General features: G+C 45.0%; 1 protein-coding gene across 1 annotated transcript in view; it reads left to right on the forward strand.

Moving 5' to 3' along the window:
* Positions 1-27,072, forward strand: part of LOC147683291 (disintegrin and metalloproteinase domain-containing protein 9-like) — a 2,469,977-nt gene that overhangs the window by 625,581 nt on the left and 1,817,324 nt on the right. The window contains exon 7 of the mRNA XM_086944815.1: positions 3,983-4,045. Coding sequence (XP_086800941.1) covers positions 3,983-4,045 — 63 coding nt within the window. The remainder of the gene's footprint in view (positions 1-3,982; positions 4,046-27,072) is intronic.

Here is a 27,072-nt window from a genome sequence, read left to right on the forward strand (position 1 = left end):
GGAAGATTGGAGACGATATGCCCCTTAGGAGCCCACATTAGGTAAACCTTTTTCACTAAAACAATCTGAAGGTTTGTTGGGTAACAAAATGACTTTAACTCGACTTAGCCACTGTTGCCTTGTCAATTTTCAGGCGAGCGCTGCATAAACGTACATCAGAAGGCCCTTATTTTTCCGCTGGTCACAGACCAGGTATGGAGCATTTTTTTGCCTGTAAAATTAATTGTTTTGTATAAAGACGTTGTAGGAAGATTAGCTTGAATCAGTTTTTGTTGTTTTTTTCACAAACAGTTGGTTTACCACGAAAAGACTCATCCAGCCCTGATGAGAGTCCGGCAATTCTAAAAACCGAGACTTGAAACGCGTCGGCTACTATATTAAGTATAGTTTGAATCCTGAACGATAGGAATCCTTGCATAAATTTGTAATTGTATTTCGCACAGTTGCATTCTTTACATTTAAGAATTGTTTAAATATGCAAGAGTGATTTCATTTATATTCCAACTGTTTCACCACTATATGATTTGATCACTACATGTTATAGTTGTTGTTGTTGTCGATAAGAATTGTAAATTTTGTTCATATTTTTTCTGTATGTGCAATTGATTTGTGATAATTGCAGTTGTTATGTGGATTGTTAGTAGGACATCACTAAAATGGATTCTCTGTTGAGTAGATTACATGTCCCTCTTGTTTTAAAATATGTTGAATAATTAAAAACTAAGTAGCCAAAATCAAAGGCTAGGATAAACGTATTGACTTGCGTTTATTTCTGCTTAAAATAATTCTTCAAATGAATTGGTTGTGAAGGTACATTCTTTTTCTGTTCTACGAAGGCACAAGATGGCTGCCTACACTTCCTGATTTGGAGTGTTGATAGCCAATTAGCATGAAGCTCGTGCTCGGAGGGTGCGCGGATCCTCCACGGCCATAGATATATATATATATATATATATATTTATATATGATTTTACTTTTGATTTTCTCAGGAACTACCAAACCGATTTACACCATTTAACAAAAAGGCACGACTCTGAACCAAGGGCTTCCTTTTTTTCAAATTTGGTGTAATTCCATTCAGCAGTTCGGGCTTTAGCTGCGACTAAAGGTTCCTATGGAAAATTGTGTGAAGAAAACACGTTTTGGGACCCCCACATTTTTCTCGCCCCCGCTTGTTGAATCACCCTGAGACTATCAGGATAGGAGCGGAGCAGGGCGCCCCACGAGTTTGAAAGTTTCTGGAATATTCGTCAACCGCTGCCAAAGTTATTGGAAATAGAATGTTGCAGAATTCCTATGGAAAATAGGTCCTAACTATAGCTACCTACTGGTGACCGCCAGTAGGTAATATATATATATATATTACAAGTATCTTCATTTGTGTTTTTGGTAGTGTGCACATTCGTTTATTTTTTGCATGTGTTTAAGAATTATTATCTGCTCGTGTATTATCGCATGCATTAGATTCTTTTGTGAGTGTTTCATCATTATTTGCTTATACCACTACGGATTATTACCCCTGTATTGCAAGCGTAACTACATTAATGTTTATGTATCAATACAATGTGTCTCATTACCTGAAGCGTCTAGTGTTCAAATTATAAATTTAAATAAATGCACTAATGGTTCAGTGTAATTGGGGAACTAGAGTAGAAACTGCATACTATGAAAAAGAAAAAGAATGTCAAGTTAAATTATGTATTCACACTAGTGGCTTGGGGTTAACAATGTCCTGCATAGCCTGGTCCTCCTACTAGGTGGGCCCTATATATTTGGTATAATAATTCGATATTACCCTTCAATCATCTTATGATTGACAAGGGGACATGTGTCTCTTTGCCAAGTGGCAGAAGAATGTCTGTTGTTCCGGTGTTGTAGTTCTATATATAGGTTGCTTAAAAGTGGTTGTCTAATCTTCCATGTACGTTGCTAAATATGTATGTGGTTGGCGGACACTAGCTTTTAGTGGTGACATTCTCACCCTGTGAGGACCCCTACCACTTGTAGGTACTTCCATATACATGTGTAAAAAGAAAAGGGTTCTTCAAGATCGCCTCGTCGTGATTTAAGAGCGCCTTATAGATAAGTCGATTGTTTTGATATTATGTTATATGATTTTCTTGAGAACGAGGAGGAGCCTCCTGACGATGGTCGCTCGGAGCTGATGCTCCATAGTGAACCCCCTCACAAGTTTCCTGAGCGGCGCTCCGACGCGATGTTGTCCCATCCAGAACAGCGACTCCGAAACCGGAATGCAGGTTGATCACCTGAAGCCTTAGATCGCCTTTTTCCGACCTTGCATCCCGGAGAACTGAGCCCCGACGTCCCTGCCAGTCACTTTGACAAGATGGCGCCTGGGGAGCTGCAAAACTAAACCAAGTGGCCGAGGCAGGTGCTCTGCGATGACATTGACCCCAGTTTACCCAGCAGATGGTGCCCCCGAACAACAGATGAACCTAGCGATGAGCTGTTCCATTAGCTGGATCAAGACTTGCATGCTATTTGAGGCATCTTACATCGTTATCGATTGCCTCAGGTCTTTGCTTCTCAAAATGGCAGCCAGTCCCTCACAGCATCGGAAACATTGGCAGTGGTAATTGAACTGAGAGTGAAGCCCTACTATACAAGGCTCTTCAGAGAACTCCACTTTCTACCCGCTCACCGTTTCTACCCCGGAGGTATGTGGAAGGTCTGTACTTTCTTTTCTCAGGAGGCTGCTCCGTTTATCGGGTTGCCTGACCTGAAAATGGCAGCTGTATCTGGATATAAGAAATCCATTCAGCTTAAAAGGGCTTACAAAAACATCAGCGGATCCGCTATGTACATCGGGCAGCCCTTAGGCTAATATTCTTCCTCCCAAGGAGCCCATCGAGGTCTGAAGTGGGTAATGTTGAGGTACCGAATCCTCACAGGGCTCTGCCTGACCCCAAAATGGCGACCATGCACAAGGTGTTGGTCTGGCTCATTCAGACCAACTCGTCCCTGCTTGTCTATCCTGCTGGATCCTACCAATTCTCTACTGTTCCTGCCTTGACTGAAAATGATAATGCCCCTTGGGCGGATTCTAAAACTGGAATACCACGCAATACATCATTATCCCTAAATGTACCACCATTGTGTGTGCCCTTTACCAAAGCACTCCTTCTCCCTTTGTTGGGGAGGGATCCGGCATTTGTACCCAGGAGTCTGAGAGACCCCCGTGAGAGAGTCCACAGTGTCAAGGGAGCCACACACAACGGAGGTATGGGAATGGCGCCCCTTGCCAAAGCACTCCTTCTCCCCTTGTTGGGGAGGGATCCAGTATTTATGCCTTGGAGTTTCAGAGACCCACCTGCTCCTTTCCTCTCTCCCCTGAATCTCTCCCCTTGCCTGATTTCTGTTCCTTACATCTATGTTTTTTTAACACATGTAACTTTGCTCCAGTAACTCATGTAACTTGTTACTATGCTCTGAAGCAATGTTCGTCCCCACGTGAAGCGCTCTGATGCCTCCGGGTCCAGCCAGCACTATATAAAACTTTTCAAATAAATAAATCATATCAATTGGAAAGAACGTTGTTAAAGATAAGTACCTTGCTTTGATCTATTGAAGATTAGATTTATACTTGTGAAGATGTGCCAACAGTTTCACTTACTTACACTTTTTTGTGTGGAATTCTTACCATATTATTTGATTGGCTGGAGATTTAACATGCTAAATGGCAGTGCAAGAAATTGCTTTTGTAGTCAGTCTCTGTAAGAACACCTGGGGAACTTACAGTTTCACAAAGGATTGATATGTACCATTTCAACTTGGCTAACAGTTTGGGAAATCCACGCAAATATTGACATAACAAGAACATCAGAAATATTAAATCAAATGTATGTTCTCTTTAAAATGTTTTCTATATTTTGCATCTCTAATAATGTCAAATGAGTCAATAACTGCATCATCGTGGAGTTATGTAGCATATCAAACAGACATTCTGTTTTGTTATTTAAAGGTGGAAGTACCCCAAACGAATGCTGCATATTTGGAACTGTTTGTAGTTGTCACACGGCCATTGGTAAGTTATTATAATGCTGCTCTTCACTTATAGCATCTTGCTTGATATTTATTTACTGATTTGACTGAGCTTTTTCTTCGGACTATAAGGCCATAAAAGAAAGAAAACAATAAAATACAAATACATGCTTTTTCTTTTTAAAAGTCAAGCACACTAAATTGCATTTAAAGCTGTAATTTTTAGGTCTCGCCTACAGACTGTCTGCTTATACTTAACATTGTTTTGCTCTCGGTGTGTACTGTGGGACTCCCGAGCATGACAGTGGGGAGGATTCAAGCATGTGATTCCAATCTATGAATGATAACGGTATACAGTCATAATATTGAGTAAAAAATATAGAATGGGCAAAATATCGAGTTAAAAATATAGAATGGGCAAAATATCGAATGGACAGAATATAGACTACAAAAATATCGAATAGAATAGCAGTAATATCGAATCCAAAATATAGAATGGACAGAATATAGACAATAAAAATATCGATGGACAGAATATAGACAACAAAAATATCGAATTTTAGGTAAGTAAGTTAATATTTTTTTTTTAATAATATGTAATTGTTTTTTATGTTAGTATATGTGTTTAAAGTGTATTTTTATTTTATAATTTATTTTAATTGATTAATTTTGTGGTATTTAATTTTTGCGTATTATAATTCTGGAGCGGGTTGTGGGTTTATAGGGGAATAGGGTGGGAAGTAATTTAAATACAATTAATTAAATATTTTAATTTATTTATTGGTATTTATTTTTGAATTCATTGTTATTTAATTTTTAATTGGTAATTAATTAAAACATAATTGGTAATTAATTTTTATTAATTGATTATTACGTTAATTTTATTTATTTATTTTCTGTAGCGGGTTGTGGGTTTATAGGGGAATAGGGTGGGAAGTAATTTAAATATCATTAATTAAATATTTTAATTTATTTATTGGTATTTATTTTGAATTAATTGTTAATACATTTTTAATTGGTAATATATTAAAATATAATTGGTAATTAATTTTAATCAATTGATTAATTGATAAATATGTTAATTTTATTAATTTATTTTCTGTAGCGGGTTGTGGGTTTATAGGGGAATAGGGTGGGAAGTAATTTAATTATACTGAATTAAATATTTTAATTTATTTATTGGTATTTATTTTGAATTAATTGTTAATTAATTTTCAATTGTTAATTTATTAATTGTTATTGGTAATTAATTTGTAGTAATAGATAATTATGTTTTTAGTAATTATTTTGTTTAATTATTTTTAATTGATTAATTATTATATTATATTAAATTGGTAATTAATTTAAATTAATTTGTAATTGGTATTAATATTTAATTTATTTTTAATCATATATGAAATATTTACTTTCCCTACTGTTGCTCTCCTTGGAGTGGGAATAGTAAGTTTTTACCCTCCGGCTGTGCAATGCTTTCCCTACTGTTGCCCTCCCTGGAGTGGGAATAGTAATTTTTACCCCTACGCTATCCCACACTTTCTCTACTGTTGCACTCACTGGAGTGGGAATAGTAATTTCTACCCATACGCTATCCAATGCTTACCCAACTGTTGCACTCCCTGGAGTGGGAATAGTAATTTTTACCCCTACGCAATCAAACGATTTTCCTACTGTTGCACTCTCTGGAGTGGGAATAGTAATTTTTACCCCTACGCTATCCAACACTTTCCCTACTGTTGCACTCTCAGGAGTGGGAATAGTAATTTTTAACCTCCCGCTATCCAACGCTTTCTCTACTGTTGCACTCTCTGGAGTGGGAATAGTAATTTTTACCCCTATGCTATTTAATCCTTTCTGTACTGTTGCACTTTCTGGAGTGGGAATAGTAATTTTTACCTTCTCCCTATCCAACGCTTTCCCTACTGTTGCACTCACTGGAGTGGGAATAGTAATTTTTCCCCCTACGCTATCCAACGCTTTCCCTACCGTTGCACTCTTTGGAGTGGGAATAGTAATTTTTACACTCCCGCTATCCAATGCTTTCCCTACTGTTGCCCTCCCTGAAGTGGGAATAGTAATTTTTACCCCTACGCTATCCAATGTTTTCCCTACTGTTGCACTCACTGGAGTGGGAATAGTAATTTTTACCTCTACGCTATCCAACGCTTTCCCTACTGTTGCACTCCCTGGAGTGAAAATAGTATTTTTACCTTCCTGCTATCCAACGCTTTCCCTACTGTTGCACTCTCTGGAGTGGGAATAGTAATTTTTACCCCTACGTTATCCAACGCTTTCCCTACTGTTACACTGTCTGGAGTGGGAATAGTAATTTTTACCCTCCCGCTATCCAACGCTTTCCCTACTGTTGCACTCACTGGAGTGGGAATAGTAATTTTTACCCCTACCCTATCCAACGCTTTCCCTACTGTTGGACTCTCTGGGGTGGTAATAGTAATTTTTACCCCTAGGCTATCCAACACTTTCCCTACTGTTGCACTCTCTGGAGTGGGAATAGTAATTTTTACCCCTACGCTATCCAACACTTTCCCTACTGTTGCACTCTCTGGAGTGGGAATAGTAATTTTTACCCTCCCGCTATCCAACACTTTCCCTACTGTTGCACTCACTGGAGTGGGAATAGTAATTTTTACCCCTACGCTATCCAACGCTTTCCCTACTGTTGCACTCACTGGAGTGGGAATATTAATTTTTACACTACCGCTATCCAACGCTTTCCTACTGTTGCCCTCCTTGGAGTGGGAATAGTAATTTTTACCCCTATGCTATCCAACGCTTTCCCTACTGTTGCACTCAATGGAGTGGTAATAGTAAATTTTACTGTCCCGCTAACCTACGGTAAACATATTGTATATTTTTTATTAATATTATGTTTATATATATGTATGTATTGAAAAATTAAATTGTATGTTTATTTATTTTTAACTTACATTAATTATTTATTAATTTTAAGGTTTTTTAAGTATTTTAAGTATGTTTAAGTTAATTATATTTAATATTTTATTATTTTTCAATTACTTTTAAGACATTTAAAAAATTTGATATGCTATCGATATTATGTCAGTGATTCAATGATAACAATACGGGAAATTATAATTACAGGTAAGTAACATGTTCTTTATCACTACACTTACAAAACATGCATAATTATAGTACAGAGGAGTGGGCTTTTGCCCAGCCCCTTCATCTTTTAGCTGTGGGCATTTTTATGAAAGTTAGCATTGGCTAGTGGGTTCTTCTTAAAGTCATAGTATTTCAGGAAAGGTTACGTGGAGCTTCCAGTAGTACAACTTCAACTCACCTTGATGCTGCCACGCTGTCTCTTTGCCACCACCCGTGTACCTCAACTTCCTGTCCACCTCCCATTGCAGGAAGTGCCTCACCCCGCTCTCCCGCCACTGCATTATATGTGGTGCAAGCTCGCTCATATTTTGGCTTCTGCAGTAGCAAATCATTCCAAATTGCCCTACTGTGCTTGCACACACATATGTCAGGCATTTTGTAATAGAGATGAATATGTTTATTTATCTCCATCACAAGGTAACTGCCATGCATGCGATCACATATATGGCAGCATCTGTAGAGAAAAAAAATGTAGAAAGCCTTTAGGTTGGTGCCTGATAAGAAAGGTGTGACGAAGAGGCTTTGCCAGAGCTTCCTAACTGCATGATTTTAAGTTTCTGCTCTGCTGCTACAATTTAGCAAGTCTACTAAATATGTTGTGGGAATAGGGTAACTGCAGTCTTGAGCAATAAAATAGAGGACGTAGAGAAAAATGGAATCCAGATTTTGATATAATATGCTGTGGTTTCTTGCTCTTTGCTCTCCCTTTTAAAAAGTTTTTCTTTGGGATTTGTGATAGTTGTCTCACCCTCGTTCTCATAATATGTTATGCAAGCCTTCCTCCATTATTAAACATGTTCAAAAACAAGACCCTCTGTTGATGTAAGAGGTTCATACTCCTCTTTACTCACATTTTTAAGGTATTTTAGCATTCATACCAAACTGGAAATATTTAAAGACATATGCACCCTTTTTCAGGACTCTGCAGTTTAAAATATGTTTTATACAAGCTTTTTCTACTTGGATTTTTTTTCTTCAAAGACAGAGGATGAAACATTTTGCTCAGAAAAAAGTTTTTTCCAAAATCCTTTTTTGTACCCTTAGTGGATCCTTCATTGGAGAATCATAACGTATTTGCTGCTGCCATGGTTTTTCCATTGTGCAGCACCCTGAATAACACATCTGGCTGATTCACAAAAGTAAACTTATATTTTTGTATAACTTTATGATTGTATGGTCTTCACAAAGGGATTTTACAAGCAGTATCTTTGAGTACAGAGTTTCCATACTTAAAAGACCTAATCTTTTATATGCGGCGACTCCACACTCGTGAAGATGCTATTCATAAATCCCTTTGTGAATAGCAAACAATCAATTTTTTTTTTGATTTCAAAAAATTTTATTGTATAATTAAAGCACGGTACATCAATGCCATGAGTTCAGGCAACTGTGTGTCAAGTATTATACAGATTATATGCATATTCCCATGCTTAGTACTGTACATGAAGCAGTGACTTTGTACGAAAAGAAATTGACATTAACATAATTCTCCTCAGTTAACATTTACCCCATAGTTCAATACAATATGCATTCCTGAAGTAAGTAGCACATCCAAAGTCCAATACAAATCAGTGAAGTGAAAACGACTACAGTTGTTGGCAGAAGGTCGAACTGGCAAGACATACATCCTGGAGCTACTAGCCCTATATGAGGCTGGTGTGTGAGCATTCGGCAATTAAAAAAAAAATCACAATGTATACTCTGGGAGGCATCCACCCATCCTGTTGCGCTGTTGATAGGCCAGAAAAAAGGACCAGCTAGTAAAAAGGACCCCCTCGCAAGTGCATACACCAGCTAGAGGACTAAGACGCACTGGCACCATCAGTGGGTATTTCCCCCTGCCCGTCATCATCCTCCGCCTGTTGACGAAGTAGGAAGGACACAAAGGGAACCCAGATGTCTTTAGGCTTTGATCGTAAAGGCAGTAATTTGGCGTAATCCTGTAAGTGTTCCTGCCAAGTGGACATTGTCCGGATCCAACATTTAAACTTTGGTGCTCGCCCCCATCCCCACCGACACGCCACCAAACGTTTGGCTAGTAGAAGGCTAAGTGCCAGGAATTTCCTGTGCCCAGTAACCACCTGCTGTGTCAGGCCAAGGAGGGCTATATAAGGACAGGGGGCTATTGTGATGCCCAGCATTGTAGAGAGCACTTCGAACACCTGTGTCCAATATGTGGCTACCTGGGGGCAGGACCAAGCTAGGTGAATAAAGTCAGCACCAGCGGAACCACAGCACAGACAGCAATCAGAATCACGGAGACGGAATTTGTGTCGGCGAGCAGGGGTGTGGTATAAGCGGTGTAAGAATTTATAGTGCAGGAGTCGCAACCTATTGTTGCCGGTGAAGGCTTTCGTTTGTGTGCAGCTGATCTCCCATTGTTCGTCCGTCAACGGTTCAGTGAGTACTCTATCCCATTCAAGACGGGCCCTTTAAAGTTAGGGGCGCGGCGCCTCCTGTACGTGTTTGTAGAACTGGGAAACGACATGGCGTGGAGTATCTGCGTGTACTATAGAATGTAGTGGCGCAAAGGTGTCAGGTTCAATGGGGAAATCAGGAGTGATAGTGCGGGCGTTCTGTCACAGACGGGTGAATAGAAAGGTATCCATATTAGAGGGCGACCTATCCTTAAAAAAACGATCCTTAGTCAGAAAAGTCCCGTTAATACATAAATCACCCCAATGACCATACCCCAGTTCCCTGAGTATTTTGCGGCCTATCGCTTCGCATGTAAAATGAAGCCTGGGATCATTTTCCAGAGGCAGTTTGGGTGAGTAGATGAACGTACAGTCCAGGACTTGTGCCATCCGATGCCATGCAGACACTGTGCAGTCAACCGTGGAAGGGTCGCGCTCTCTGGGCCCCACCTTAGCATGGATGTATCCAGTACTGACTGTAGGGGCCATGTGGCCATCTCCACAGCGAGGTGCGCCATGAATGGTGGCGGGTAATACCAATATGCAGCGAAGTGTGCTTGGGCGCAGTCATAGTATCTCTTGAAGTTGGGGACCTTGAACCCGCCTAGATGGAAGGGGAGCATGAGAGTATCGAGGTTGAGGCGTTCCTGCTTCCCGCCCCATATTAGCCTCGTAAGTTGGGATTTCAGGGTACTGAAAAAAAAACTCCCTGGATTATATGGAATGTTACCGAAGAGATATAGTAGTTTCGGCAGCAATACCATCTTGGCCAGAGCTATCCTCCCAGCCATTGATAGTGGGAGGTGAATCCATTTGGTGACATCAGTAATTTTATCAATTACAGTGCCATAGTTGGCCCGCATCATGGCATCCTTCTGTCTGGTGATGTGAATGCCTAAGTATTTCAGGTCTTCTTGTTCCCACATAAGAGGGTAGTCAAGTTGGTGCGAATGAGTTTTGTCAGTCAATGGGAAAATGGCAGATTTGGCCCAGTTGATTTGCACTCCGGCAATTCCCCCAAATTTGATGATTTTGCGCAGTACCAGGTTTAAATTTTCTTGGGGCTTCTTAATGTAAAGAGTCATGTCGTCCGCATTAAGGGACACGAGCAGTTGACGGGCGGGGTAGATGAGGCCGCAGTGGTTATGCTTTTGACGGAGTTTCGCGGCTAAGGGCTCGATCGCGATAGCAAAAAGAATAGGGGATAGGAGGCAGCCCTGGTGTGTGCCTCTTTGAACAGTGACAGGGTTAGATCTGGCTCCATTAAGCAGTACAGTAGCGGACGGCTGGTGATATAATAATCGAACCCAGTCTATAAAGCTGAATGGCATCCCCATGTGTTGTAGTGTGCCCAGGAGTTAATCCCACTCTAGCGAATCGAAAGCCTTGGTGGCATCCAGGAACACCGCCACGGCTTCGCACTTAGGGTCTATGTCCTGAAGGACAGCATGCAGAGTGCGGAGATTGTGCGAAGTTGCACGATTGGGGACAAAACCAGCCAGGTCTGGCAGGACCAATCGCTCCATGAGGAGATTAAGGCGGGTCGCCAAAACTTTAGCCAAGAATTTAGTGTCGCAATTCAGTAGCGATAGGGGCCGATAGGAGTCACACTGTGTAGGGGGCTTGCCAGGCTTAAGTAGAGAGGTGATTAGTGCTTCGCGCATGCTGCGGGGGAGGCTGCCTTCTTCAAGTGCTGCTTAATATACCTGTTTCAGAATGGGGGCTAGGATGGGAGCAAAGAGTTTATAAAAGTCTATAGGTAGGCCATCTGATCCAGGAGCCTTACCAGACCGCATACCCATGATTGCCTCAGTTATCTCGTCCAACTCCAGCTCTAGATGGAGGAATCTCTGCTGGGTCTCTCCTAGCCAGGCCAGTACGACATCGTCAAAGTAAGCTGAGAGGTCCAGAGGATCCGTTCTTTGTGAGGAGTAAAGCGTACAATAGTGTTCCTGAAAGGTGCGGAGCTGCTCGGGGAGGCTTCTGTGTATGTTACTGTCAGTATCATGTATTTCAGCGACATAGTTCTGAAATCTGGGGGGCTTAATCGAATTAGCCAACGCCTTACCAGGTCTATCTCCCTCCCCATAAATGCGAGCCATATGATGTGGTCGTCCCAGGAATTTGCATTCCCTATCTCCAGCTTTATTTTTTATTTATTTTTATCAATTTATAGGGCGCAACAGCTACCCAAACAGGGTTTCCCGGCGCCTAGACACAGCTAGAAATGAGGACAGAAAAGGAGGTGACTGTTAAAGCGGTTATTGTTCGTACAGCCAGGTCTTTACAAGCTTTCTGAACCTACAATAGTTTTCTTCCTTCCGGATGCCTGGGGGAAGCGTGTTCCACAGGGAGGGTCCAAGATAGGCAAAAGATCTGCCCCCTGTTCTTGCACGTTTAAACCTTGGTATGCAGAAGCAAGCTGCTGTCTGAGACCGGAGGTTTCTCTTGGGCGTATAGAGGCAGGCAAGGGATTGGAGGTATTTTGGTGCTACTCCTGTTTTTATTCTGAACATGTAGTTCAGGGCCTTGAACCGAATTCTGCTCTCTATCCTGAGCCAATGAAGATCCCGACGATGGTTCGAGACTCCAGAGTTCTTTGGAATCTTACATAGGAGTCTGACCGCAGCGTTTTGCGCTACCTGCAGTCGTCCGATGACAGATTTATTTGCGCCCAGATAGAGGATGTTGCCGTAGTCAAGCCTTGATGTGATAAGGGCATTGACTACGGTCTTTTGTGTTGACATAGGCAACATCCACAGGATTTTCCTCAACCATTTAGCTATGGTGAGGCACAAGCCAGTTACTTTACTGGCCTGCTTGTCCATGGATAAGGCATTGTCCAGTACAAAGCCCAGATTTCGAGCATGGGACACCGGGGTAGGAAAAGTGCCCATCTGGTCCGGCCAATGCGCAGGGTTCCAGAGAGCTTTGTCCTTTCCCAAAATCAGAATTTCCGTCTTGTCGCCGTTCAGTTTTAACTGGTTTGTTGTCATCCAGTTCAGTATTTTTAATAGTCCTTCCTTGAGTAACGACGGGGAGTGGGGACAAGATTCAGATAGGGAAAAAATGATTTGGGTGTCATCGGCATAGTTCATAAGCGTTAGACCTAGCTTTTCAACAAGTTCTGCCAGAGGTTTGAGATAGATATTAAAAAACAGAGGGCTCAGGATGGACCCCTGAGGCACTCCATGAGCTGCAGGTAGGGTGTCTGACACGGCTTGTGCAGATGCGATCTGAAAGGTTCTGTTTGCCAGGAAGGATTTGATCCAATCTAGAGCCTTTCCTCTTACACCATTTGTGTATAGCTCTTTAATAAGCGTTTCATGAGAGATGGTGTCGAACGCCGCACTTAGGTCCAATAACACAAGTGCGACCGTCTGGCCTTGGTCAAGAAGTTTTCTAATGTGTTCAGTGACACCTAATAGGGCGGTTTCCGTCGAGAAACCAGCCCTAAAGCCAGATTGCGAAGGATGGAGTAAGGAGTTTTCTTCTGCAAAAGTGGCTAAAGTGGAGTGTACGTGTCTCTCAAGACACTTTGAAAAAGCAGGAAGTAGAGATATAGGTCTATAATTGGCCAATATTTCTGGGTTTGCATTTGGCTTTTTCAAGAGGGGTGTCACCATGGCATGCTTCCATAAGGCTGGGACAGTGGCGAGATCGAGGGACGAGTTTAAGAGATTGGCAATGATATTCAAGGACTGGTCATCCAATTTTTTAATAATTTTAATAGGGATGGGGTCCCTAGGGGAGCCGGATTTAACAGTTTTTAGGATTCCTTTCAGATTCTCTAATGAAAGAGTCGGCCAGGATTCCAGTAAGCTTTCACCCAAAGCAGTGGGTTGAGGCAGAATAGGGTCAGAAGGAGGGGGTGGGTCGGAAACAGAAATTTTAGTCTTGATGTCTGAGATAATTTTATCGATTTTCTCAGTAAAGAAACAAGCTAACGCCTGACATTGTTGAGCGCTTAGGGGGGGTGCAGCAGCTGTGGTATGTGCGCCCGCCAGTTCCTTAACTTTGGAGAAAAGAGTTTTAGGCAAGTTAGTTGCTTCGATAATTGTTTTTGAGACGAAAGCAGCTCTTGCTTTTGTACAAGCCGCATGATAATGATTTCTGGCTTCATGATAGCTTTTTTTGGCATTGAGGTCGTACTTTTTACGCCATTTGCGTTCTAGTACTTTGCATTTTTATTTTTCAATTTTAAGGCTGTCGTTAAACCATGGGGCCGGAGGACGATGCCTACTCCCTTTGGTGCGAGTAGAGGGCAGACAATTATTTGCTGCATTTGTTAGCCAGTTTTGTATTTCAATTGCTACGTGGTCCATGTTGGAGTTAAGGCTTGGAGGGTTTTGTTTAAGTGCCGCATTTAAAGCATCGATGTCGACTGACTTCCAGTTTTTTCTGTAAGTGGCATCAGTATTTTGTTTCACACTGGGGGAGGGTGGGAAAGAAATGCTAAAACTAATGAGATGATGGTCGGACCAGCCAGAAGGTACGGTGGCGATGTACGTGAGTTCCCTGATGTTAGATATTATGGGGTCCAACAAATGGCCCGCTATGTGAGTAGGGCTAGAGTTTATTATAGGTAAATTTAGTGCAGCTAGATCTTCCAACAGATTATAACATGAGGGGATGGTGGGATCTTCAAGGTGTAGATTTAGATCACCCAACAGGGAAAAATTGCTAGATGACATGTAGTAGGGAGTGATAAGATTTGCAAAGTTTGATACCCATTGAGAAGTGTTACCTGGAGGTCGATAAATCAGAAGGCCTGACATTGTAAAATTGGGGTTCAAAAAGATTTTGAAAAGACCCGCTTCACAGTCTGGAATTGGTACAGATTCCAAAGTACATTTGAATTCTCTGTTAAAAATGATAGCTATCCCGCCCCCTACCTGTTTTTCCCTGTCTATTCTGACAATGGCGTAGTTATCGGGGAGGGCAGTAGCAACATCTGGGCCGGCGCTGTCATGTAGCCATGTCTCGGTTAAGAAGACAGCACTAGGACATTCTTCGGTGAGGAGATTAAAAATATCATGCTTATGCTTAGGCAATGATCGACAGTTAGTACTGTAAAATACGTATGTTGGCTGCAAGTTTTGACGTAATATTTTGCATTTCCTGTGTCTCCTAGATGGGTTGGGGTGGGGTTGATATACGATGGTAGATAGTTTACATTCAGAGCAAACATGAGTTCCGACTTTGTGAAGGTTGGACAGAGAGCAATTCGGATTGGGGGTAGGGCGCAACGCTTTCAAAGCGGATGATGTTCTTACCAGCCTGGGAGGAGCGGTGGGAGTGAGAGCCTCAGCCTCGTGCCCCGTCCTGGCACGGACGGGCACAGACGGGCTAGTCTTTGGCGTCTCTTCGGCGTGCTGAAGGTGTGCCCGCTGCGCTCGACCGCTGCGCTGTCGAGTAGTGAGCATAGTAATAGGAGGAGAGAGGAGTGGGCGTGGCTACGTGGGTGGGCGTGGCCCCGAGTCACGTGGTGCAGCGACGCTGAGGAGGGATTGAGGTCTTCCCCTTCAGGCGCTGTTTAGTGCGTTTTAAGTAGTTTTAAAAGGTCGAACATGAAAACATGAAAACAGTGCACATTAGCAAGATTAAAAAGTAACGCTAGTTCAGTAGCAGCCCAGACACCCCGGCTTCCGCCTCAGGGTACTTAGCTGGTCAACACCGGCTTAGAGCGAGCACAGCGTTTTTATACTTCCTGGAGTGGGCGTGGCTACGTGGGTGGGCGTGGCCCCGAGTCACGTGGTGCAGCGACGCTGAGGAGGGATTGAGGTCTTCCCCTTCAGGCGCTGTTTAGTGCGTTTTAAGTAGTTTTAAAAGGTCGAACATGAAAACATGAAAACAGTGCAAATTAGCAAGATTAAAAAGTAACGCTAGTTCAGTAGCAGCCCAGACACCCCGGCTTCCGCCTCAGGGTACTTAGCTGGTCAACACCGGCTTAGAGCGAGCACGGCGTTTTTATACTTCCTGGAGTGGGCGTGGCTACGTGGGTGGGCGTGGCCCCGAGTCACGTGGTGCAGCGACGCTGAGGAGGGATTGAGGTCTTCCCCTTCAGGCGCTGTTTAGTGCGTTTTAAGTAGTTTTAAAAGGTCGAACATGAAAACATGAAAACAGTGCAAATTAGCAAGATTAAAAAGTAACGCTAGTTCAGTAGCAGCCCAGACACCCCGGCTTCCGCCTCAGGGTACTTAGCTGGTCAACACCGGCTTAGAGCGAGCACGGCGTTTTTATACTTCCTGGAGTGGGCGTGGCTACGTGGGTGGGCGTGGCCCCGAGTCACGTGGTGCAGCGACGCTGAGGAGGGATTGAGGTCTTCCCCTTCAGGCGCTGTTTAGTGCGTTTTAAGTAGTTTTAAAAGGTCGAACATGAAAACATGAAAACAGTGCAAATTAGCAAGATTAAAAAGTAACGCTAGTTCAGTAGCAGCCCAGACACCCCGGCTTCCGCCTCAGGGTACTTAGCTGGTCAACGTCTACTCCGTAAGTTTGTCACGCATTTGGGCTTGTAGTGCATAGTCGTCGGGGTTTTGAGCGATAGCGCATTCTAGCTCGCGCAGATCTGTTTCTAGAGTGTGCAGTTCAGTGTGCAGGGATTTCAGAATGCCTCCGCCTTTGGAAATGCACCATCCCCTGACGTTACTTTAATGCCTCCCAGACTGTCGTGACACTATCGACCGAGGACATGTTGTGCTCAAAGAAGTCACGAATGTCCTGTTCCATTTCAGCCCTGAAGACTGCATCTCTGAGGTGTGCCGGGTTGAGTCGCCAGTTAGAGTAGGGCGAGCATGCAAGGGAAGCTCGGAGTTCCAGGAGAACCGGCGAGTGGTCTGAATGGGTACGGGCTAAGTGTTGTGTCCGTATAAGCCAGGGCGCCAAACCCGCAGTTATGAATATGTAGTCTAAGCGCGCCCAGGTAGAGTGTACAGAGGAATAATGTGTGCCTTCTTTAAGGGTGGAATGGGCAAATCTCCAGGCATCAATCAAGCCATTATCTTGAACTATGCCGTTGAGAGTTCTTCGTGTGTTTGTGTAGTGCGAGGGGAGCATTCTCGGCCTGTCCATCAGGGGATGTAGTGCAGTGTTAAAATCACCCCCCCAGACGACGTGGTGATGCCCAGAGTGAGGATCTTACCCCATAGTACGAGCATGGCAGAGGGGTCGTCCACATTGGGGCCATAGTAGTTCGCGAACAGGATATCGTGTGCATGCAGTCGTCCCCACACCAAGCAGAATCTGCCCTCCGTATCAAGGTCGACACCACCCGGTATGAATGCCACCCCACGCTTGATAAGAACAGTGACCCATCTGGAGTAGCTAGAGTAGGAAGAGAAGGTACGGCTCATGGCCCATTTGGATGCGAACTGAGTAGACCCACCAGTGGCCAAGTGCGTCTCCTGTAGGAGGGCGATTTGTATTCCATGTCTATCTAGGTAGCCTAACACATGTCCGTGTTTTCTGGGATCGTTTAGGCCTCATATGCTCCAGGTGATTTGGTGCAAGTTTGATGTGCTGTTGCGTCCTATCCTCGCCAAGGGAGACTATACCTACAAATGACCATTCTCTCTAGTCGTGAGTATTTGGAGTGTGCAATTTAAGATAGCAGTGGATTCCGTGACTCAGAATCAGAGTGCGGTACAAGTACAGTAAATGCATTGGTACGTAGTGTGATATTTCTTCTGTTGAGCCCTCCCCCCACCCACACCGGCTTCCCCAAGTCCCGCCCATGTAAACTGTAACTTATCAGAATAACAGTGGATTTTCCAACTAGGTAGCAGTGGAGGAGTAGCAGGCGTTCGCCCTGATTAAGGGTAAGAGTCGCTAGGGGCAATCGACCCGCCCATACATCTCCCTACTTTCACCCACTGGTTGCCCAGCCAGTAGCTGAGAACTCGAGTGTGGGACGGAGATGGAAGTCTGAGCAGTAGAGTGAGTGCAAAAAGAAAAGTCAAACAGTATAACATTCTTATACATCACCAAGCAGTTCAGCATATAGGATCAGCGTCCACAAGGCCAATGACTCCACAGAGATCCGTTCGTGCAAGTAGGATCAGTCTTGTTGAGAGAGTGGAGAGGGCGATGTAGAGTGACCCCTTGGAGCCGCCGCTTCGGAGTTCGTCTGTTTGTGTCGTTTAAGGTAGTCCTCGGCCTGCTGCGGGGAGCCAAAGATATGTTGCTTTCCAATATGCGTAATCTTCAGCTTGGCCGGGTAGAGCATGGCGTATGAGATTACCAGAGACTGCAGCTTCTACTTTATACTTGCGAATTTGCGGCGCGCTTCCTGCACCGAGGTTGTAAAGTCAGGGTAGAAGGACAGCAATGTGTTCTCATAAGGGATATGTTGTTTCTCTCTGGCCAGCCGCAAAACAGTGTCCCTGTCGCGGTAGTTGAGGAACCTGGCGATGGATGATAGGTCGTGGTGGGGCGCCTGGAGGGGGGGGGGGGGACGCGGGGCTGGCCGCAAGGGAACGGTGCGCCCTCTCCACTGTAAGGTGTGCAGAGAAGGAGTCCCAGCCAAAAGGGTCGACTATGAGCTTTTTGATGAAGTCTTCCATGCGCCCTGTATTGGTTGTCTCCGCAAGGCCTAAAATCAGCAAGTTGTTTCTTCGTGACCTGGCTTCAAGGTCCTTGTTTTTATCCGCGATGATTTTAAGCAATTTGTCCATTTGGGTGACTTGGCGACCAGCACTAGTGGCTGTGTCTTCTAAATCGGAAATACGGCTCTCCGCCTCCTTCAATCGAGTATCATGTTGCCCCAGATTCACCACAACAGTGTCCATACGTGAGTTAAGCGCGTCAATTTTGGAATCAATTGAGGTAAGGCTTTGTTTCATGCCTAGGAGGAGTGACTTCCAATCTTCATCGGGTGGGGCCGTAGCTCGAGAGGCAGTCTGCTCCGTTGGCTGGGTTTCGGCGTTCTTCCGGGCCTCGTAAGGCAGTTTGGATTGTCCGCATCATTTCGCCCCATGGTGTAGGATCAGACAGAAGGGTGCCCGGAGGGACGTGCAGCGTCAATGGAATTGCGAGGGAACAGTGATAAGCGAGGGGTAGAATGTGTCAGAAGGGGGAACAGGTTCACAGTGCAGGCAGAGGGTAAGTTGGCTTCTTAGCCCCCGAGTCCAAGTGCAGGTCGCCGGCCTTTGCCGCGGCAGATCGCGGCTATTGAGGCGGTCTTCACAAGGCGATATAAATCCACTGTCCGTGTCCTGCGATTGGAGGGAGGGGGGTGCAAGAGTGTTGCCCATACGTGTGTAGGTGGTAACGCCAGGGAAGTGAAGCGCTGTAGGGCCTCCTGATGTGAATTGCCTAGCGCGAAGCCGCCAGGATCAGTGGCAATCCTTGTGATGGGGGGTAGCTTGCACACAGGCGGCCGGGTCTGGCGGGCATTCAGTAGAGCTGCTCCAGCTTTAACAGCGTCGTAGGGTACCCGGTTAGGGGCGGCGTTCAGCCAGGTGCAGCCCTTGGATCCAGAGTGGGATGACAGGTGTCGCAACCTGGCCAAACCAGCGCAGCTGCTCACGAGATCTCCAAGCTGCAGCAGCCGGGCGGAGGGGGCTGAATGTAGGGCTACATGTATGGTGCTCACCAGAGGAAATTGGCCAAGGGGTGTTGTAAAGGTAGATGCCTGTGGCCTGTTGGTAGAGCGGCGAAAACGAGGGTGGTATCTGTCAACAGATATCACAAGTATTAGTTCTCCTGCTAGAGCTGCCCAGAGAAGCGGTGCTGTGATTCCGCCAGGCCCCCTCCGGCCTAGACAGAAGAGGCAGATTCAGTTCAGTGAGTGGGGGGGTGGAGGTGCAGTTGCAATGCCCCCGGCGTCACAGCCACGTGTGGACCGTGTCTACAAGCAGTCCATGAGGGTTAAGGGCGCCTCGCAATGCGTGGTGACTGCTGGGTGTAGGCCACAGATGATCGCAGAAGGAAGGCCCAGGCCCCGGCCAGGAGATGCTTCACCGGCCTCGCGTAGGCCCGGGCGCAGCAGGGAACCAGTGATGAAGGAGCGCGGGGGCGGGAGTCGGAAAAGTGCCGGCAGACTCCTCACCTTGGCTCCAGGTTGACAGCAGTCGGTTCCGGGTGGCAGTTAGAGCGTCCCGCTCCCCCCTGGTGTAGACTCTTCGTCCGGTCAGGATCCAGGTAGGCCCCAAGCCGCGGTGTGGATTCCCAGGCTCGCCCAGACCGCGAGCCCGTGTGAGACGCGCCAGGGACCACAGAGAGGTAGAGGTATCTGTAATTTTGCGATAACCTCCGCTGGGTCAACATGCCAGGTATCGAAAGGAATCCTCTCGGCCTCACGGTACTGGCGGTGGTGTTTGCGGGCAGTTATAAGCACTCAGGATGGCATGAAGGGTCGTATGAAGCTCAGAAGGGCTAGAGCCTCCCTGAAGCGCGGCCATGTTGGTCCAGCGCCACCTAGCGCCCCAGCAAACAATCATAAAGTTAAACAAATGTGTACGTTTACCTTTATGGATCAGGCCCATGGTAACTACAATCAAGGGTGTTCATGTATTTTTTATTTCCTGCGATGGCTGAAAGATTGTCTGACAATAAATGAGACATTTTTCACAATTTTAGAATGGTTCTTGCTTGCGCCCACTTTTGCGCTACGTCAGGACCTGCAAGGTAGTCCAGGACAGCATCTCTTTAATAGTTGAGCACATGGTTCAATAGCTGTGTTGTATATCAAATCCTGGTCCCAGTTGCACCATCAGTACAAGTCTCCAAAAGATCGAGTGTGCTACTTCGGTGGCTCTGGGTCCTGGACGTGCAGAACCGTTGCTAGCTTCTCTGGAAACTTTAGATCCCACAATCCAGCTGCACCAGGAAGCACCTTTAATGTGAGGCGGGAGGAGGCTATAGCGCTGAAAGGCACTAACATCTTTCCCGCAGCACGGGCCATGCAGAACTGTTACCAGCTTCTCTGGGAGTCTCAATACTCCACAATTCAGCAGCACTTAAAGGTGCCTTCCGTGTGAAGCAGGGGGAGGAGCCAATGCGCTGAAAAGCGCCATCACTGCTTCAGCACTGAATGCCTCGAACTGTGGCCAGCTTGTCTGTGGGACTCCGAACCCTACAATTCAGCAGTGCTCGGAGGCGCCTTCCACGCGAGCCTTAGGGAGGAGCCATAGCGCTGAAAAGCGCTCACATTGCTGCCACATCGTGGTACGTGAGCAGGCCACAGCAGCGTCAAGTGTGACTTGCCCCTGGCCCATCAAAATGCAGAGCAAAGCCCTGGGGCATCAATGTTAGTAACAGCTAGCACCTCTTCATTGGCACTAGCTCTGGGGGAGGCACCAAATTCTCAATCAAATGGTAGTACAACCACGGGACGGATAGGAAATAGGAAGATATCAGCAGCAACCTCCAAGTGAAAAAGGCCCTGCAGTTCAACCCACACACCAACGCTTGATAAGGGGCTGGTAGAAGAGAACTCTTTCGTTGGAAAAATAAACACCCTCCATGGTGACCTTAAGGAATCTAAATTGGAACCTATATTGAGTAAACTCAAACCTATCTATGCCCGCCTGAGGCTATTAAAGCCAAACTAAGTAACCTGGCCACCATTTCTGCTGCCCATCAATCAATTGGAGCATCATCAAACACTACACGCCCTAAGGCAGGGTCTTGAGTGCCTTTTTCTACGGTCATAAGCCCTTCCTGAAAAGTGAAGAGATCACTCCTGCAGCAGTACAAGTCTCCAAAAGATTAAGCATGCTCCTTTGGTAGTTTGGCGTTCTAGACTTTATCTGGGATAGATATTCCATTGAGTGGATAGGACCAACGATTTCTGATCTTCTGAATTGCTTGTGTTAATTTTGGGACAACAAGTTGGGGATCACAATTATTTTACTTCAACCTTTAGACCTTGAAGTCAACTTCCCATCACTCAGATAAAATTTTGTTGGGGTGGTTGTCCCATTTGAGATCCAGGGTCGGTCCACTATTAATATGGCTATCTCTTGGCTGAAGGCCAGTGTGGTTCCTTAAAGTGAGATTTGTAGAGTGGCCACTTAGGCTGTGTTTCATACTTTTATATCACAGTACCCCCAGGACATTATATGGCCTGGCATTGGTAGTTTTTTGTACCAAGTGTGTAGGATGCGGTTTCTGCCAGAACAGTGTTCATTCAATCCTTTTTCACTGCACCATAAGTCATACGTTTTTGGGGTGTCCTATGTCAATATTGACTTTGTACATGGGACAAGAAAAACGACAAGGAGGTTATGTCCCAAATATCGACAGGTAACCTTTATTACTTTGAGTTGTAAAGGTGAAGATAGCTGTGCGTTCATCAGAGCCACTACTGCAACGGATCTGTTGAAATGCACAGAAATGTTGCTAAGTGGCAGCCTTGTTTAAAGCAGCCTTTCAGCAAATATGTTTGTTCTTAAAAAATAAACTCTCAGTTGTTTTTTATTTCTTAACCCCTTGCATGCGTGGCGAATTTTCGCGCTGTGCGGCTGTTTTGAAGAGTGGGCGGGATCATGACGGCCCCCAGCCGTCATCAGCACACGCCCACCATGATGCATGGCGGCCGGGGGGCGTCATCAGCATGGAAGGGGTTAAAAACAAAAAATACACTTGGAATTTTCTACCATTGTGTGGGTAAGGAAACAGGCTCATTCCTTTGGGTTCCTGATCAGAAACAAGCACTGGCAATTGGCTTTGTCAATGTGTTTTAGCCATGTTGTACAGCAGAATGGCTGCTATGCAGCATGGCTGAAAGTAGAGGAAAAAAAGCATTATGATACGGTGAGCACTAGCCGCACCATTGCATTTTTTTTACTTTACTTTCAGTCATGCTGCACATCAGCCAAGCTGTTGTATAACATGAGTAAACAAAACAAAGAAAATTGACGAAACCAATAGCTCTTGCGCAGGAAAAAATCCAATCCCTCTTGTGTAGGCAAGACCTATTGGCTTTGCCAATGCTTGTTAGTTTTTTTATATTTTTTTTTCAAGTTGGCAAAAGACCTTTCAAGCGACAGCACATGTGACATCCCAGACGAGAGCTTACAAGTAGCTGCAAATATCCCAAAGGATTCCTGTAGATAAAGTCCTGAATGTGAGATGATCACAAGCAGGCATAACAGTTGAAGCCTGAGTGTGGCTTTGTATAATGTTGAAAAACCATTGCCTTGCACGACCGCCTGAGTAATGAAACTACTATTCAAGTCTTCAGCCCAGTAAATGCTCTTAACATAGGTGGAAGATTTGGCCACAGTTTGAAAGGAATTTACTATATGGAGGGCGCCAAATATTGTGTGGCAAGGGTAGGGCCAAATTACATTGCATGTAGAAAAGTACATTGTAGTGCCTAATTGGGAAAAATCTGTGACAGTATAATTTAATAATTTCAACATGTGTCAGTACTGTCTGGCAAACGTTGCACCTCAACCTCATAAGCACCAGTTTAAAACCGAAATACCACAATCAGCATCTGAAAGGTCATTGTTTAACCTTTGGAGCTGGTTTACCATAGAGTGGAGCCACATTCAAGATTTTGTTGGTAACTTTTAACGCTACTCCATCTGGTGCGCAGGCTGGCCCCATGGGTCCACTTTCAAAATTAATTAGGAGGCTTTCCAGTGCATTTCCAAAAGGCCCCTATTATACCTTTCATGCTGTTGACTCATGTGAGCTGGCCACTGCCGGGACAACTGACGCTGTTGCCAGTGCAAGAGGGGAGGGAGTCTTCTTTTTTTTTTATTTAAAAGTTTTTATAAGTTTCCAACATGTATCGCTCAATGTTACAGCACATTTATATGGTTTATATCATGACATTTCTTATTCCTGTGTTACACATTCTATAATCAACTTCTTTATACATGCACTTTCTATTTCTTATAGCAAAAATTAATTTTAGGCACAGACATATACATATATCTTTAGAGACCTTACTACGTCCACGCTAGCAATAGTTTCTAGACATTATAAGCGTCTGACAACCTTGGCTAAATCAGTACGTCAATCCCCTCTTCCATCGCTCTACAGGGTTCCAGATCTTCTCCCCCATTGCTCTAGCTCTCCGCCCCTTCTTATCATATATCGCCTTCTCTAAATTATATATAGCAAGTAACCTGGCAATCCAAGTTTGAAACGTTGGTGGACAAGAGGGGTGGGAGTCTTCGACGCCGATTGATCTTTTATCTGCGCCATCTGGTTCTGAACTGGCACCATGTTGCCCTGAACTAATTCCACCTCCTTCTGAGCAACTGCTGGTGTTGTTGCCGAAGTCAGTGAGCCACTTCTGGTGCTGCCGAATATAAGGTCTTGAAGAGAGGCTCAGAGACTTTTGGAAGTTGAGCAGTATTTGTGTGAAAATCAGCATGTTGAAGAGGGTGAGATTGTGGTTTTGGATTCAGATTTTGAAGGACTGGAGTAGGCAAGTGGCTGGATACCTCTCCAGAGTAGGAGTTGCTGTGCACAAAGGGTATTGCTCAACCTGAGGTGACATCTTATCACACTGTGGTCAGAAAAGTGGCAGACATGTTAGTGTTGCCTCCACCCTCTGCGGAGTTGAAGTCGAATTTATTGACTGAGGTGCTTCATTCGTCCACATCATCATCTGAGCCACTGTTGCCACTTAATGAGGCTCTTACTGAAGCTATCCTTCAAATATGGCAACAGCCTATGTCTTAAGCAGCAGTGTCAAGGTCCGTTGCCAGGAGGTACAAGCCAGCTCCAGGGGATCCATTGTTTTTGTCGACACATCCCACGCCAGAAAGCTAGACAGTAGAGGCTTCTTGTTCTGCTAAACTGACACCTGGCTCTTTTCCGATGGCTCCAGCTGACGGGAGACTAAGCGATGGAGCTATCTGCCAAGAAAGTCTTCTTCAGAAGTATGGCCCTAAAATCAACCAATGCTACATGTCTATTAGTGGGCTATATTCATTATTTAATGGACTCGGCAAGGGAGGTAGTTCCGAAGTTGCCTGGGTATCTCTAAGGACATTTTTACGGAGCTCAAGCAGCTGCTCGCCAGGTGATACAGTCGGGACACAGATGACTCAGTGGCAAGGGTTATGAGTTCCTCTTTTGCCGCAAGGAGACCTGCTTGGTTGAGAGGGTCAGGCTTCTTGCCAGATGTACAGGCAACTTTAATGGATTTGCCCTTCAATGACTCATGGATGTTTGGTGCCAAGGTTGATTCTGCTCTGTAAAGATTTAAAGACAGTAAAGCGACTGTGATTTGTCCTTTTTGGGGGAGAAGTTTGCAGCATCTTGCCCCACTGGTGGCTCTCATCTCTTCGAGAGGGTTGAAAGTAGTCTCTTACGAGGACCACACTCAGCTGGTGTTCTCCTTTGAGGAACACTCTGCGTCAGTCTTTGTTAAATTTAAGGACTGCCTGAGGAGATTACTGGCTAGATTAACAAAAAGAGTTTGAAGTTAAATGCAGACAAAACCGAGTTCTTGTTTTTTAACCATGTATCTCCTCCTCTGTCGTGCCTCTGGTGGCCTATGTATCTGGGTCCCCCTTCCCCATCGCCAAGGATTCGGTTAAAGACTTTGGAGTTTGGTAGAAGGATCTCACCCCTGTGGCACAAGTCATGCATATTTCTGTGGCCTGCTTTGGAAAAATTAGAAATATCAGGAAATTCCTACTTTTCCTGCCTCAAGAAAGCCGTAGGATCACAGTCCATGCATTGATTACCTCCCAACTAGACTATGCCAACTGTCTCTTCTTGGGGTTGCCAGGATATCTGGCCCACAGGTTACAGCCGGTGCAGAATGCAGCTGCAAGGCTAATCCGTAGGGTCCCTTTCGGCCAGCACATTTCGCCCCATCTGAAACAGCTCCACTGGCTCCCGGTGACCAGGAGGATTGAGTTTAAGGCACTCACCCTGGCTTTTTGCGTGCACCACAGCAAATGCCCAGGATCTCTTAGGTCGAGGCTCAGTCCACATCATCAGGAAGGGACATTGAGATCCAATCAGCAGCGCCTTCTCAATGTCCCCGGTTTTGCAAAAATGTGACAAGGGGACAGGTCCTTCACAGTTAGGATGCCCAATCTTTGGAATTCCTTGCCCAGCCGCCTGGGCTGATTGGATACAGAACAGGAATTCAGAAAGGCTCTAAAAACCTGGCTTTTTAGGCAGGGGCATTAATATCCAGAGCTTCTCAGTCTCTCTAGTCTGCTAGCGCCGGGACACTACTCCTGAGGTAGCTGGGCCCTCTATAAGTGACCATTGATTGATTGAGTGGCTGTATTGGAGTGAGCACACATGTGAGTGCTTGTATAGGTGTGAGTGGGTGTGTGAAAGACTAATGGTGAGAGAGTGGGTAGCTGGCTGTTTGAGTGAGGACTGGGTGGTTGTATGACGGTATGGTTGAGTTAGTGGCTGTCTGAGGGAGTGTTAGGTTAAGTGAGTTGGTGTGTGAGTGGTTGTATTGGAGAGTGAGTGTTTGTGTGAATGGCTGTATGGATGAGTGAGAAGATGTGAGTTCTTGTATGGATGTATGAATGGGTATGAAACTGGTTGTGTGGGTGTGTGAGTGGTTGTATGGGTGAGTGAGTGGCTGTGTTGAGAGGCTGTATGGGTGAGTGAGTGGGTGTGATAGTGGGTGTATGGGTGAATGCATGGGTATGTGAGTAGCTGTATGTGTGAGTATGTGGCTTTGAGTAGCTGTATGGGTGAGTGACTGGTTATATGAGTAGCTCTATGGTGAAGTGAGTGGTTGTATGGGTGAGTGAGAAGGTGTGTGTGACTGGATGAGTGAGTGGTTGTGTGAGTACTTGTATGGGTATGTGAATGGCTATGTGAGTGGTGGTGTGGGTGTGTGAATGGGTGTATTGGAGGTTGTATGGGGTGTGAGTCGGTGTGTGAATTGGTTTGTGGATGTTATTTGAGATGTTATCAATGATGTCACTGACCATGTCATGATTGATGTAACATGTGAGGTCATAAGCAGTGCATTTCAGGGAAGTAAGTTAGGTAATGGCCACTGACATATCTACTCATACACATATATAGCCACTCACAAGCTGAATCAGTCACCCATAGAGCTACTCACACACCTAGTCACTATCCCATACAGTCAATAACACAGCCACTTACTCACCTGCACAGAAACCCGCACACACCTACTCATCACTTACTCATACAGATACTAACACATACTCACCCACCTATACAGTTACTGACACGAACACACACTCACACACCCAAACTCACTCACCCAGTCACTTGTGTACCCCTTTACTTACCTATACTGCCTTTCACATACCCAGTTACTCACCCATATACCACTGACACATCCACTTACTCAACCACTCAGCCATACACACACTCACTCACCCATACAGCCCCTAACACACACTCACTCACCCATACAGCCACTGACTCACCCACTAAATTATTCATACAGGCAGTCACACACCCCCTCACCCATCCACACAGACAATCAGACAACCCTATAGGTACTCAGACAACCAATCACTCACCTATACTGACTTAATGAAAAAGATGCAGGGGGTCCTGCATGTCTTTTATTTTTTAATTTTGCT

Source organism: Lissotriton vulgaris, chromosome 11, assembly GCF_964263255.1.
Source record: "Lissotriton vulgaris chromosome 11, aLisVul1.2, whole genome shotgun sequence".
NCBI lineage: Eukaryota > Metazoa > Chordata > Amphibia > Caudata > Salamandridae > Lissotriton > Lissotriton vulgaris.